This window comes from Neovison vison, chromosome 10, assembly GCF_020171115.1.
Source record: "Neovison vison isolate M4711 chromosome 10, ASM_NN_V1, whole genome shotgun sequence".
Taxonomy (NCBI): domain Eukaryota; kingdom Metazoa; phylum Chordata; class Mammalia; order Carnivora; family Mustelidae; genus Neogale; species Neogale vison.
The window spans coordinates 59724294-59739372 of NC_058100.1; the positions used below are offsets into that span (position 1 = coordinate 59724294).

The 15079-nt window shown below is 52.0% G+C and overlaps 1 protein-coding gene across 1 annotated transcript in view; it reads left to right on the plus strand.

Moving 5' to 3' along the window:
* The first annotated feature begins 200 nt into the window (after positions 1-200).
* The window catches only part of PARP1 (poly(ADP-ribose) polymerase 1), a 36982-nt gene continuing 22103 nt past the window's right edge, over positions 201-15079 (plus strand). Inside the window, exons 1-4 of the mRNA XM_044267396.1 lie at positions 201-382; positions 4709-4874; positions 12765-12880; positions 13472-13686. Coding sequence (XP_044123331.1) covers positions 263-382; positions 4709-4874; positions 12765-12880; positions 13472-13686 — 617 coding nt within the window. The 5' untranslated portion in view covers positions 201-262. The remainder of the gene's footprint in view (positions 383-4708; positions 4875-12764; positions 12881-13471; positions 13687-15079) is intronic.

Genomic DNA, 15079 nt, shown 5'->3' on the forward strand with positions numbered 1-15079 from the left:
TGTGAGCGCGGCGGGCGTGCCCCGAGGACGCGAGCGCCGGGGGCGTGCCCCAGGACGCGTGCGCGGGGGGCGTGCCCGCGGCCCGGCGTCAGCAGTCGGTCGGGGAGCGGCGGGGGAGCGAGTCGTGTTCGGCGACGGCGGCGGCGGCGGCAGCTGCAGCAGCTTGGGGCCCTCGGGCGCCTGCGGGGAGCGAGGGGCGGGCGGCAGGCGGCGGCGCGTGTCCAGGGCGGGGCGCCCGGAGCGGCGGCGGCGCGAGGGAACGATGGCGGAGTCCTCGGACAAGCTTTACCGGGTGGAATACGCCAAGAGCGGGCGCGCGTCCTGCAAGAAATGCAGCGAGAGCATCCCCAAGGACTCGCTGCGCATGGCCATCATGGTGCAGGTGCGCGCGGCCGCTTTGTGCGCGGCGGGGGTCGAGGGGGAGGGGCGCCGGGGGAGGGGGAGGGGACGCCCCCGGGAGCCCGCGAAAGCCCGGGAAGTGCGGCTCGGGGCCCTGCTGCAGGGTGGGGGCTGCTTCCTTCCCCACTGCCTCCTGGGGGTGGGGGCAGAGGCGCGCGTGGGCTTCCGAAGCCGGCCTGGTTCTGATCTCCCTCGTGCTGGGAGATTTTTGTCCTACATTGATGATGGCGACGGGCGCCTGCGGGTTTTGTTTTTTTTTTTTTAACTATTTTCGTCTATGGCTTTGACGTCCGCTTACTCTCAGTTTTTTCTTAATTATGCAGAACTGTACCAGCCGGTGTCATTTCTGTACAGTGCCTTCGGTTTTAGCCCAATTCGTGGTTTGAAGTCCTATTTTCCCCAAACTTTCCCGACTCCCAAGCGCGTTCTTTTCGCGCGGCATTTACAGCTGTCGGATCTGAGTAAGAGAGGCTGGATGGAGGGGGCTGCTCACTGGGGCTTCTGGACACACTGGGGACTTCCCGACGGGTGTCTGAGGCTTCCCAGATAGGGGTGCAGCCTGGGCGGTGTGTCTGAGGCCCTCTTCCCGCTGCCAGTGTGCTCCTGTCTGCCCGTTAAGTCTTGGTTCTCCCCTGCCCCGTCCTACTCTACCCCAGCATGAAGCTCGTGTTCACGGAGTTCAGTGCCCTCGCTCAAGGTAACTTGGTTTTCTCTGAGGCAGCAGTGAGTTTTAGGAAAGTCCAGACAGTCCTCTCTGGGTTTTCAGTACTTACCAAGTGGAGCAGAGTGAGTACTAGATGTGCTTGGAGACTGGGGCTCTCTGGTCCTGGTATCCTGAGGGCCTAACTCAGTACCTGCCAAGCAGTACCACCCTTCAGGGAACACAGAGCGTGTTAGGTACTGTTAGGTACTAGTGACACAAGGAGGGCCCTCTTCCGGACCCCAAAGCCTGCTAACCCTAAATGTTTATCAGGCACTGAGTTCCGGGGTAGGATCCATTTTGATTCTCCGATCTTCAGCCTGAACGAGTGGGCTGCCTGATCTGAAGCTCCCTCTGTCACACTGTTAACTCCCCTGGAATTTACATTTTTTATTTTATTTCATTTTTTAGAGTTTTTTTTATTATTATTATTTATTTGACAGAGAGAGAGAGAGATCACAAGTAGGCAGAGGGAGTGGGGAAGCAAGCTCACCTCCAAGCAGAAAGCCCAATACCAGGGGCGAAGGCAGAGGGTTAACCCTCTGAGCCACCGGGGCGCCCCTCCTTTTTTTAAATAACAAAAAGGAGAACCTTTCTCTGTGTAGGCGTGCTTGACCTAAAATCTGTGGGGTGGCATTCGGTGGGTTTAGAGTTTACATTTCTGTAGTCATTAGTCTCTAGATAAAATACTTACTTCAATTAGGTATGTAAGCAGCAGAGTAAAAGCAGAAAAGTAAAAGAGGTACCTGTGATTTTTGTAAGAAGTGGTAATTATAGGTATTTTCATGCTGCTTTGCACTTGGGGATTTCTTAAAAGTCATCCATTATGCTCATCAGTATTTTAAGTTACTGTAGTTGTTAGAATGGGTGCTAAGGTCTTACTTCGTGCTTTAAAGCTCACTGTATCCCACAGAATTTTTAAATAATTTGGTAATTACTTCAGTCTAATTAGTTTATTTTGTGAGCTCGTGTATTCTACGATGTGTTTTTAAATTCGAGCAAGGCACATCTATGGGCTTCACTAGTCAGCCAGAGAGGATAGTGTCCTATCGGGAAGGACAGACAAAATCTTAGTGCAGCCTGTGTGCCAAATACAGAGGAGGGCTAGTCTGGTGCTTCTGATGGTGAAAGAAATTATTATTAAAAGTAAGTGGTCTTCTGTAACTGTATTTGGGGGTGGAGTTTTAACTCATAATGTAAAGTCTGGTCTTGTAGGCAGAGCCCGAGGCCAGAAAAGAACGGAACCATTATTCTACTTGGACTTAAATACCTTCTTTTACATTTGTATGGGAGGATTGTTCTGAGCATCAGATACCTGATCTTTGGGTGGTGTGCCCTGAGGTAGTCTCCTGGGGCCCAAGGGGCCTTGCAGCCTTTGGATGGGTGGGCCCTACGTTCTTCTGTCTTGGGAGGGCCTGAGGCAGACAGCGGGCGCACAGTGGGGTCTCACGCTATTAACTGGCATTTCCTGCTGTCTGTGAGTAGGTGGGCAGTGGGCTGGCTTGTTTTACGCAGAAGGAAACCGTTCGCTGAGTGAGGACCCAGTTCCCTGGTAGGCGCTGGGTCTGTGTTAGGAGTACACAGAGATTCTGCTGTCTAAGTTGCCAAGTAGAAGCATAGTCTTGTGATCTTGTTCCAGCCCTTTCCTGCTACATGGTTGTCACTCCCAAGTTCTAGAGTAAAGCCTGGGTTTGTTCAGGGGTCCTTCCTCTCAAGCGTGACCAGGAGCCCTTACAGCCGCCAAGCTGGTACTATAAGTAGGCTCTTGGGCTGCTCCTCTCTGGCACCCCACACTGCATTAATGGTTGGGACACAGCACCCAGACCAAGGTTCCCACCAGAGCCACAAGGTCCAGTGTGGGGCAGAGGCATTTGGGCTCCGTGCCTTCCTGTGCTTGCGTGTGACCTGAGTGCTGCAGAGGTTGGGGTGGGGGTGGCACCAAGGCAGGAGGAGTCCAGGTGCAAGGCGCTGCAAATGTACAGCAAGATGGCGGACGCTTCTGCAGGTGTTGCCTCCCTCGTTGGAAGTTTGACACAAGTTCATTTGGAAATGCCGTTTATTGGGAGTGAGCAGTCTTTTCCCCAGCAGGAATTCCCCCATCCTTCCCTTGTCTTTTCTTATCTCCAGACTTGGGGTGTCCAAGTCCAGCTGCCTTCTGTGAGCAGGTGTTGCCCGAAGCTAGCAAGACGGAGGCAGCTTCCAGCCCAGTGCAGGGCACAGGCAATGACGCAATCAGTGCCCAGAGGGATTGTTCTCACCTGGGAGGGGCTTGGGAGGATCCTTCTGGGAAGCTGACTAGGGCTGTGGAGCTTTCTCGGCCTAGGGGACCGCTGATGTGTGGGAAACCAGGCTGCTTGATGCTGCTTGATGCTGGGGAGTCCTTGCAGTGCCCTGGAGTGAACCTTCCTTCTGCATATATTACACTGAGAAAGGAGACTCACAGCCCGGGAAGAAGCTAGGTGGGAGAAGTCACTGTTTTTCCAGAATATTTCTTCTGTCCGACAGTTCCCATCCGAATATTCCTACGTGGTGGTTCATGTTTGATGCTGTTTTAATACTTTTCATTCCATCTGCGTGGCATTTAGCTTTATTTCCTGTAAAAGCAGATTTTTGGAGCCGCCTCTGCTTTGGTCAGAACCATGTGTGTGTTTTTAAGGAGCTCATTCTGCCACGCAGCACAGTGAGCAGACAGAACCTTGCTGTCGGATGTGAGTCGGACAGAGTCACTTGCTGCAAACACCTGTGAAATGGGGGTGCCCTACCTGGAGGCAGTTGAGGGTTCCCGTGATGGCTTGCAAAGGATGCCGGGGACTGAGTAAATGTGGTGCTTGTCCCACTCTGCCCTGTCACCGTCACCATGGGCTCTTGAGGCCAGAGGGTGCTCGGACCCCAGGAGCCCAGAGCTGGCAGTGTCCCCAGGAGAAGAGCCTGCAGCTGTCGCGTCAGGAACAACCCGAGTGGAAAGCATCATAGGAGAAAGGAAGCATGCCGTGACGGGCAGCACCTTCCCCTGTGATGGGGCTTCCTGGGATGCCCACTGACCCTCCAGCTCCAGACCCTGGAGGCTGCTGTCCACAGATCCCCGGGTCGTTTGCCCTCAGAGAAGTTCCTTCCACTCATGTTGGCACGGCTGCACCATCCTGACACGGTTTCCTGACATGGTTTCCCTGCTTTGCTCGTTATCTGGGACTTGTTCCTCGTTATTCTGACACCAGAGGCACTAAGCCCTTTCTGGGCCACCTAGGCCCAACGGGGGCAGTCATTGGCCTCCCACACAGGTGCAGCAGGATGGGGTCACGGAATGGGGATCTTGTGTGCGTTCCATGGTCCTGGGAGGGAAGTTGTGTCACTGAGGCATGTGGCCTGTGGGGCAGAGCTCCTTTGAGGAGCAACGCTGTTCCCCAGCTGCATCTGAAGAGCAGCTGTGGGGTCAAAGCTTAAGAAATCTGGGTGGGGATGCCATTTCTCGTTGGCTCACGGCTTTTCTCAAGTGACATGAGGCACATGAGCACTGCTGTCCTGGGTTTTCAGCAAAGAAGGGCCTCACAATCACAGTGGCTGAGAGCTGGGCTTGAGGCTGCCTGCTCACCTCCCTCTCTTCTCTTCCAGTCGCCCATGTTTGATGGAAAAGTCCCACACTGGTACCACTTCTCCTGCTTCTGGAAGGTCGGGCACTCCATCCGACACCCCGACGTAGAGGTGGACGGCTTCTCTGAGCTCAGGTGGGATGACCAGCAGAAAGTCAAGAAGACCGCAGAGGCTGGAGGTGTGACAGGTGGGTAGAGATGAGGGAGGTGGCTGTTGTCACCCCCCAAACCCCCCCCCTCCGGGCAGCTTCCGCGGGGGGCCTTTTCTGGGAGAGCATTCGGCTGCCCCCCCTCATGTTTTCCAGCTGCGCACATGGATAACCGAGCTGCCTCATTGACTTGCCTGTGGCACGGTATTTTGTTAAGATGCTGCTGATGGAGCCTTTGTTTTTTTATTGTTCTTTTATTTTTAAGTAATCTCTGCACCCAACGTGGGGCTGAACCCACAAACCCAAGATCAGGAGTTGCTGCTCCTCCCACTGAGCCAGCCAGGCACCCCAACGGTGAAGCTTTTGAATCTTTTGCACTTTTGTTTTTAATTGACTTTCTTTCAGAGCTCTTGTTAGGTTCACAGCAGAATGAAGCAGAAAGTGCAGAGCGTTCCCATCTGCATCTGCCCATGCAGGCAGGGCCTCTCCCTGTCTCACTCTAGAGTGATCCGGGGGTTACATGGAGCCCTCATCGCTGCCCCAAATGCGCAGCTGCAGGGTTCCCTCACGGCAGTGTACGTGTTACAGGTTCGGATGGTGTGCAGTTTGGACAGAGTGGGTTTCAACTGTGCAGACTCCTTTTTTGTGTGTCTTCCTCAGTAAGTCCCATAGGGGGCTGTGAACGTTTCTGTTCCCATAATGGTTTGCTCTCCGTCGTCTGCTTGTTGGGGGAACGATACTACATGGAACACATGTGACAGAGGGTATGTTAGTTGTGGGTTGTCAGTGGGGCTTGAGGTGAACGGCCGGCTGTTATTGTTAAGTTTCAAGGGAATCAGAAGTTACACACGGATTCTCCGTGCACAAGGGGATCCGCACCCCAGCCCCCGCCTTGAGTGTCACCTGTGCTCGGGGTCAGTCATATGCAGCCTCTTCCCTTAGAAACCAATGGGCCTTGCAGGTTCCTCCGTGTCTCTTCATGGCTCGATGGCTCAGTTCTCTGTGGTGCTGAATGATACTCCATTGTCTGGATGGACCGTGGTCTCTCGCGCACCTGTGGAAGGACATCTAGGTTGCTTCCCAGTTAGGGAAATTATAAATAAACCTACTGTGAACGTTCAGATGGAGGGTTTTTTTGTTTTAAAGATTTTATTTATTTATTTGACAGAAGTAGAGAGCATTTAAGCAGGGGGAATGACTGAGGGAGAGAGAAGCAGGCTCCCCGCCCAGCAGGGAGCCCGATGCAGGTCTTGATCGCAGGACCCTGGGATCATGATCTGAGCCGAAGGCAGATGCATAATTGACTGAGCCACCTAAGTGCCCCACGTGTAGGTTTTTGTGTGGACATAGGTTTTCAGCTCATCGGGGTAGATGTTTCATTTTCTGAAGACCAGCAAACTGCCTCCCTAAGTTGCTGCCCAAGTTTGCATTCCCCACCCCACCCCCATGCCGTCACCTGCGTTTGGTGGTGTCCATGATCGTTGGGGTTTTGGCCGTTCTGATAGGTGCAGGAGGTGTCTTGGTTTGATTTGCAATCCCCTGATGTCTTATGATGTGGAGCATCTTTTCATGTGCTTCTTGGCGTCTGCATCTCTCCTTTGGGGAGGAATCTGGATGTTTTGCCGTTTGTCATTCATATTCTTAGTGCCGAGTTTCAGAGTTGCTCATCTATTTTGGATAGCAGTCCTTTATCAACTCTGTCTTTTGCAAGTGTCTTCATGTCTGTGGCACATCTCTCTCATTCTCTCGACAGGGTCTGGCACAGAGCAGGAAAGTCCAGCTGACCAGTTCTTTCTTTCCTGGACTGTCTTCAGTGTTGCATCTAAAAGTCATCACCATACCTAAGTCAGCTGTTTTTCTCCTGCGTCACATTCTGGGAGCTTTACAGTGTGGCATTTTTCTTTTAAGTTAAATTTTGTAAAGGAGATAAAGTCTTGGTCTGGATTCATTTTGTGTGCAGATGTCCACTTCACCACTGGTTGGAAATTCTGTGTTTCCTCCGCTGTATTGTGTTTGCTCATTGGTCAGGCGTCAGTGACCGTGGTGGGGGTGGTCGCCGCAGTGTCTGTTCTGGTCTGTTTTGGTCTGTTTATCAGTTTGTCTTTCCTGGTACCTGACGGTCTTGATGGTAAGTAAGTCTTGAAGTCGGATGGTGTTGGCCCTCTGACTTGTCAGTTTGTTGATACCCACAAACCTAACTTGCTTGAGATGCCTGTACATTTTAAATAGTTTTTCATCATTTGTTGAAAATGAGAACCCTGAGGCTGGGTTCTCGTTGGTCTACCTTAGAAGTGGACCCCACTGAACCTGTTCTCGTGCCTCTGGGCTGTTGCAGGAACGGCTGCAGTCCTTCCCCACAGAGCTCTTGGTCCCTGGGCGGCACCATTCTTTCTGTCCTCCACCCCGCAGGTTTGTGTCCCGCTACTGCTAGTCTCTGGAAACTGAGAGGTCAGCGACACCGCTCACACTCGTGAATAAAAACAGCAAATTTGCTGAGAAACGGTTCAGAGAGCCAGCGGGTCTGTTTTCACTGAGGGCAGCGGTGACACGGTCTTGTTCTGTGGTGGTTTCTCCCCCTTTTGTGTTCTGGTTAGTGGTTAGTCTGTTTAGGAATGTGTCCCATCTACTTACAATTGATGTGTATTAAAGTAGATAATTTTTATAATATGGAACATGGTAAGTTTGCTGTAACTGTTTCTCTTGCAAAACATCTTAAGTCCTAAAGTTAACATAATGATACCTTGTAGTTGTCTAAGGATTTTTGTATCCAAAGAGACTGATTTAACGGACGTTTACGTCTTACCAGATCCTGTAATTCCAAGATGATGATCATCGGCCTTGTGGGATGTCTCCCTAGGAATTTTTTTAAAATAGTTGATTCATGTGTGTGCTGTGTTTATTCTTCCTGCAGAAATGGGGTTCTAAGTGTCACTGTGTGTGTGGAAAAAAACACGTAACGGGAACACCACCCTCGGTGCCGTGTTCCCGCGCGCGCTCTGTCAGCCTGAGCCTCTCTAGAATGTTCTCACCCTCCCCCCGAAACTCGTTGCCCGGTTCACAGTGGCTCCTCCCCTACGCTGATTTCTGTCTGGATGGGGCTCCTGGGTGCCTCCTGTGCCAGGAGTCGTGCTGGGTTTGTCTTCCTGGGCCTGGCTTGTCTCGCTCAGGGTTGTCCGTGCCATGGGCTACAATTTGGGTAGGCCACAGTTTATCGGTCCCCCGCCTTGGGTACATGTGGGTCATTTCTGCCCTGGGGCAGTTCCAGACTGTGCTGCCGTGGACGATGGTGTGCAGGGACCTGGTCCAGACCCCGCTCCCTGCCCTCCCAGGGAGCCGCCGGGGCTCGTAGTCCACCTGTGATACACAGTGTTCTGCAGGGGCTGCGCCACTGTGCACCCCGCCAGCGACATTCAGGTTTCAGGGTCCTTCCAGGTCCCCCATGTCCTCACTGGCGCTCTTTTATCTGAGGGTGTGTGTGTGTGTTTTCCCTTTTTTATAATACCCATCCTGAGGTGTTCTTTCATGTGATTTTGATTTGCATTTTCCTAGTGATGTTGACCTCTGTGTTAGATTTTACAGTAGAATATTTACTATTTTATAAGATCTGTTGATTTTAGAGAGAGTACGTAAGTGGGGGAGGGGCAGAAGGAGAGGAGAGAGACTTTCAAGCAGGCTCCCCCCCACCCTGGGCTCGAAGCCCAGCCTGGAGCTCAGTCTCAAGACCCTGAGATAATGACCTGAGCTGAAACCAAGAGTTGGTCACTGAGTCACCCAGGTGCCCCTAACACTTACTCTTTTCATGTTAAGTCTTGTGAGTTTTTTAAAAATATGCAGTATTTGTGGGGCACTTGAGTGGCTCAGTAGGTTAAGCCTCTGCCTTTGGCTCAGGTCATGATCTCAGGGTCCTGGGTCAAGCTCCGAGTCAGGCTCTCTGCTCAGCGGAGAGCCTGCTCCCCACCCCCGCTTCCTCCTTCCCTCTCTCTGCCTGCTTCTGTCTACTTGTGATCTCTGCCTGTCAAATAAATACATCTTTTTTTTTTTTTAATGTAGTATTTGTTTATCGTTTATTGAAGTTTGCTCTATTTTGTGCTTCATTCACGACCCTTGACATGAATGTCCTCTCACCCTTGTGCAATAGCCCATGTCCCCTGGAGATGCACTGATGGGCCCCAAGGCCAGGCCAAGGCCAGTGAGCCAGGCTTCAGCTCCAGACATCCGGTCTTTTGAGGCCACACCGTCATCGGTTTTTGCTACATTGCAGATAGAGGTGCTTCAAACTTCTGTCCAGACTGGGTTAGCTGTCCAGCTATTTCTTTAATTCTGAGAGATAGCTGCTAGAAGACATGAACCATCCTGAGGCCTTCTGTGTTTGTGTCTGATTGCCTTCCAGAAAGCTTGGGGCCCTTAGACGGGTACCCCCCCAGGGACAGGTCCCCATATCAGGTATTTCCATTCCTCTTCACTGGGCTCCTGGTGGGGTGGAATGCTTTGTCACGCTCAGTAGTCAGTTTTACTAATTTGGTATTTGTAGGTGTCCTTTCCTCATCCTTTAGGGTATTTTGTGTTTTTTTGTAATGAAACAAAATATGAATTGTCTTCTGTTTTACAAATATATTTGCCAGTTTTGACTTTTTAAAATACATAGTTTTGTGGGGGGGTTTTGTTTTTTTAAGTAAACTCTACTCCTATCGTGGGGCTCGAACTCAATGACCCTTGGATCAAGAGTTGTGTGTGCCCACCAACCAGCCAGCCTGCCCTTTGACGTGTTTGTTTGAAGCACGTTTGTGTGTTTTGCTGTACTGAAGCTTCATCCTGAACTGAATGTTCTGTGATCAACGTCTGTCTGCTCATTTGCAGCTTCTGGTTCTGCTCTTATTTCTCAGTTCTTCATCTGGGATTTTTTAAATGATTTACGTGCAGTTCTGTGAGTTTGACAGATGTGGGCAGTCGTGTAACCTGTACCCCATCAAGTTAGGGAACATTCCCGCCCGCCCCCCCGGAAGTTCCTTGCGCCCTCTCTTCAGTTACCCTCCCCACCTGGGTGACCATGGCTCTGGATTAACTTTGCGTGACTTAGGATTTCTGAAGCAAAGGAACTTTGCTTCTCCCATAACTTCTTTCCACTCAGCACAAGGTCTGTGAGGCACAGGCTGCCTGGCGTGTCACCATGAGGGATTGCTGAGGGATGATCATTGCAGTAGATCACGGTTGAGCCGATCTGTTCCCAGCCTCGCGCTGGTGCAAATACAGCGACTGTTCACGTTTGTGTACGCATCTCTGCGTGACACACAGTCATGTTTCTCCAGGACGATCACCTAAGAATGGAGCGGTAGAGTGTCCGTGGATGTTCGTTCAGGAACATCTGTTTCAGGAAACTGTCAGACTGTCCTTGGGTTGTACCAGTTCCCATCCTCGTCAGCACCTGGCACAGGCACGCTTCGGTATTTGCTCCGGATATGAGTGTAGTGAGAGCTCAGTGTGGTTTTGGTTGGTACTGGTCTTTTTCTTGAGTTGTAGGAGTTCTTGGAATATTCTAGGTGCGAGGGCTCCTGGGTGGCTCAGTGGGTTAATCCTCTGCCTTCAGCTCAGGTCATGATCTCAGGGTCCTGGGATGAGTCCCACATCAGGCTCTCTGCTCAGCAGGGAGCCTGCTTCCCCCACCCACCCACCTGCCTCTCTGCCTGCTTGTGATCTCTCTCTCTGTCAAATAAACAAAGTCTTCAAAAAAAAAAAAGAATATTCTAGGTGTGCGTCCCTTATTAGAGATAGGTAACGTGAATACCTTTTATCATTCTGGGTATTGTCATTGTTTAATTACTGACATTTTATGAAGAGTAGTGGTTGATTTTTTTTTTTTTCTCCTTTTTAAATAAGGGCTGTCCACCTTCTGAGAAATCTTCCCTGTTTACTATGACATACCCTCCTTTGTTTTCTTCTGGAAGTTTGTTGGTCCTGGCGTTCATATTTGGTTTCCAGTTGAACGTTTGTGTTAAGTGGGAGGAGGGGGTGGTTTTTTATTTCTTCCTGGTGGGTACCATGTTGTTTCTGTTATCATTTTTGTGAAGACTTTAAGACATGTGACTGCACAGCTGGGTGTGTCTCTGGACTCTGATCCCCCTTGGCTGCTGTGTCTGCCAGCATCTCACTGTCCCTAATTCCTACAACTTTGTGGGACATCATGAAATCGCATAGTGTGGAGGGAGTAAGTGGTTACCTCCCCATCAGAGTTTCAAAGTAAACAGATGGTGCCATCACTCACTCAGCTTTGTTCTCTTTCAATATTGTGTTGACCTTTCTAGGTCCTATGTTATTCCCTACAAATTTTGTGGTAAACTTACGGATTTCTTGCCCAAACCGGCTCCCTAGGATTTTGATTAGCATCACCTGGAATCAGGGGTTGGGGTGTCAAATGGGATTGGCTTATTGATACGCTACCTGGTTGGGTCAGTCAGTCCATAGACCTGTAGTATCTCTCCACTTAACTTGGGTCTTTGTTAACTTCACACCGGCCTGAAGCTTTCCTGGGGAGGATTTGTGTGTCTTGGTAAATCTTTTTCTAAGTGTTCTATGTGTTTAAAACGCTACTTGAATAGGAGTATCGTTTAATTTCCTTTTATAATGTCTATTGTTCATATATAGGAACATTTTCTTTCTTTCTTTCTTTCTTTCTTTTTTAAGATTTTATTTATTTATTTGACAGAGAGAGATCACAAGTAGGCAGAGAGGCAGGCAGAGAGAGAGAGGAGGAAGCAGGCTCCCTGCTGAGCAGAGCGCCCGATGCGGGACTCGATCCCAGGACCCTGAGATCATGACCTGAGCCGAAGGCAGCGGCTTAACCCACTGAGCCACCCAGGCACCCTATAGGAACATTTTCTTTGTTGATCTTGCCTCATCCAGATTTGCTCAATTCACTTACTGGTAGAAGTAGGTTTTTTTTTTTTATATTCCTGCTGGTGCAGTCCTGTCCCTACAGGTAGAGGTGCTTTACCTGTTCTTTTCCAAACTTACACCTTCTGTCTCCTTTTCTTGCCCTAGTGGCACTTGCTAGAGCCTTCAAGACAGTGTTGAGTAGATGTGGTGGGGGAAGAAGGCCTTGTATTGTTCCTGATCTTAAGACAGAAACTTTCAGTCTACGACTCACTTCTATGTAAGAAAAGACTCCTTTGTTCCAGGTGCTTAGCTGTTGGTCCCCAAGGTTCTGTGCCGAATGACCCCAGCTTTCCCCCCACAGCTTTCCCATTGAGAAATGCCACCTCCCTGCGTGTTTGCTATTTGCACTCCTGTTTCTGTGTGAAGATACCCCTTTAAAAAAAAAAACAACAGGGCGCCTGGGTGGCTCAGTGGGTTAAGCCGCTGCCTTCGGCTCAGGTCGTGACTCAGGGTCCTGGGATCAAGTCCCGCATCGGGCTCTCTGCTCAGCAGGGAGCCTGCTTCCTCCTCTCTCTCTCTGCCTGCCTCTCTGCCTACTTGTGATCTCTCTCTCTCTCTCTCTCTGTCAAATAAATAAATAAATAAATAAATTTTTAAAACAACAAAAAAAACCTTTAATTTCAGCATGTAACTATGATGCCTAGAAGGATCTTGGAAATCAGAAGGTGGAGTTCAAATGTTGTGGAGGACGCAGCTTTCATGATTAGCGGGAAGCTAGCACTTTGTCCAAAGTGAGGGGGGGACCGGGGCAGTGATGGAAGGAGCCAGAACGTGAGACCGGCACCCTCGGGCGCCATGCTGTTCCAAGATCCTGTCCAAGGAAGGGTTGTCTTTTCTTGCCAAAAGAGCAGCTGTATTAGCCACAGTTGTTAGAAACAGACGCCAGGGAGCTGGGCCAGTCGCAATTGCCCAAGCACGAGGTGTCCCAGGGCTTGAGGGGTTCGGGCTCTCTGCGGCCACTCTGAAGCTGAGCGCGCGCTGCTATGCTCCATCCTTCAGGCAAGGGCCAAGATGGAGGCGGAGGCAAGACGGACAAGACACTGGCTGACTTTGCGGCCGAGTACGCCAAGTCCAACAGAAGCACGTGCAAGGGCTGCATGGAGAAGATTGAGAAGGTGAGCCCAGGGGAGGGGTTTGGCCGCTGGAGCCACCTGGCTGTCTGGCAGCTGCCTTGTCGGGTGTCCAGAGAAGAGAAGATGCAGGGCTGTGGGGGTTAGTTAGCCCAGCGCTGGCGGTTCAGCTTCAGTAAATGTCTCCCAGGCTCGGAGCTCCTGAGAATGTCAGGCCTGGGGTCCCCAACCTGGTCCCCAAGGCTGCACAGAATTGTAGTGTGGGGTCACGGCGGTGGGGGGGCAAGGCCACTGGGGTGGGGGCTTGCGGGGTGGCATCCTAGCTAGTGGTCAAGGCCAGCTCTGCTTGCATCAGCTCCGGCCTGGCAGGATGTTCTCAGGGAAGAGGTTGCGCATCCTCACGTGCCTGGGTGGGTGGGTGGAGTTGACCTCATTTAAAATGGGGGCACTGAGGCTTTGGCTGGCACACAGTCCTTGGCAGCAGAAAGCAGTCCGAGACTGCCACCAACCCTTCTAGTGCCCTTGGTGCGGACCTGAGGCCCCTTGGCTGGGCTACCAGCTAACCTTTGTGTCCCCAAGTCCCTGATGTCGCCGTCACTCTTCTTTTCTTGGTACCACATGTGGTTCTTCCTGCAGGGCCAGATCCGCCTATCTAAGAAGATGCTGGACCCAGAGAAGCCCCAGCTGGGCATGATCGACCGCTGGTACCACCCAGACTGCTTTGTGAGAAATAGGGAGGAGCTGGGCTTCCGGGCTGAGTACAGCGCTAGCCAGCTCAAGGGCTTCAGCCTCCTGGCAGCAGAGGATAAGGAAACCCTGAAGAAGCAGCTCCCAGGAGTCAAGAGTGAAGGGTAGTTGAGGGGGGTTATGGGGGTAGGGCCCCGGGTAGACCCTGCAGATTCCAGGCTATTCTGGCATCTCTCTTTGCTGACCTGCAGCGAGCTAGGGGTGCACAGTGAAGGATGGTTATGGCTGCGCTCTGCCATTCCTGGGTGCATGCCCCTGTAACTCCCATAGCTCCTGCCCATCTGTTCCCTCTTCCCCTTCTGATCCACAGACAGGTGGGACCAGCTAGCTGCCACTGCCAGCACCCCCGGCCCTGAGTATTCCCTGTGCCCGAGCCAAGCACTACATTTCCTGGGACCTTTGCATGACCTGCTTTCCCATCCCTGCGGCATTTTGCGTTTCTGGGTCTCTGCTGTTGCTAGGAGGATCGTGGCGGGAGGAGGGGACCTGTGGATGAGGAGCCCCCTGGTGTAGTGTCAGAATGGTATGGGGTTTCTGTGGCACCAACACTGAGGACGGGAAGTCCAGTTGGAGCCAATCTGGAGTCGGCAGGCGCTTCTTTCCCGTCCCTTCTGCTGGTCTCTGGGCCCCGGTCTGGAGTCAGTTGGGGTCATGGGCACAGCAGGGGAAGGGTGGCAGGGCCATGCCCAGCTGTGGACAGTGTTGGGACTGGGGTGATTCTCACCTTCCCATCATCAAGCCGCTGTCAGGTGCTACCTGGCTTCATCACACACAAGCTCACCCACAGCGTATGCAGCTCTGGAGGAGACAGGAAAACTGGAAAATCGGGCATGGATTAAGGTCAGGCCAGCCCGTGCTGTGTGTGCAGGGAGGCCTAAGCTCCCCTGTGTGCCATGGCAATAGCCAGCATCAGTGGGGCAGTAACAGAGTGGCAAGCATCGTGCTGGGTGCTTAATGGGGTCAAGTCACTCTCTGGAAGGCACGTGGGTTCTCCGTTCGTGCATGAGGGAAAGTGCAGGGGTTTGAAGCCGGGTCTGTGACAGCTGCAGCAGACCCTTAACCACCATGACTTCTGAGGATTCTTCCTACTGCCCTGTGCGTCCCACACTCCACACCCCCCACCCCGGTCAGGTGAGGGCTGAGCCAGGTGTTCAGGGACCTGCTCCCGTGGCTGGGGGGGGATGACAGTGTTATCCAGCCTTGGATAACCGCACCAGGAGCAGCCCTGTGGTTTAGCTTGAAAGGCTCAACCCTGGCACGAGTGGTTCATCCTTCTATAATCCCTGCCCCGGCTATGGGCTTAACCTGTCACAGTCCCTGCCAGAACCTTCTAGCTGCTTCATTTGTGTCAAGAGATACATGGGGAGTTTTGATGTCAGGTGCAGGCTTTTTCCAAGGCCCTGGGGCCACCCCTCGGAAGCAGAGTAAACTGTGCTGTATGTGGGGCCTGTCACCAATACTGCCCAGGCAGACCCTGAGCTCTGGGGAGTAGAGCAA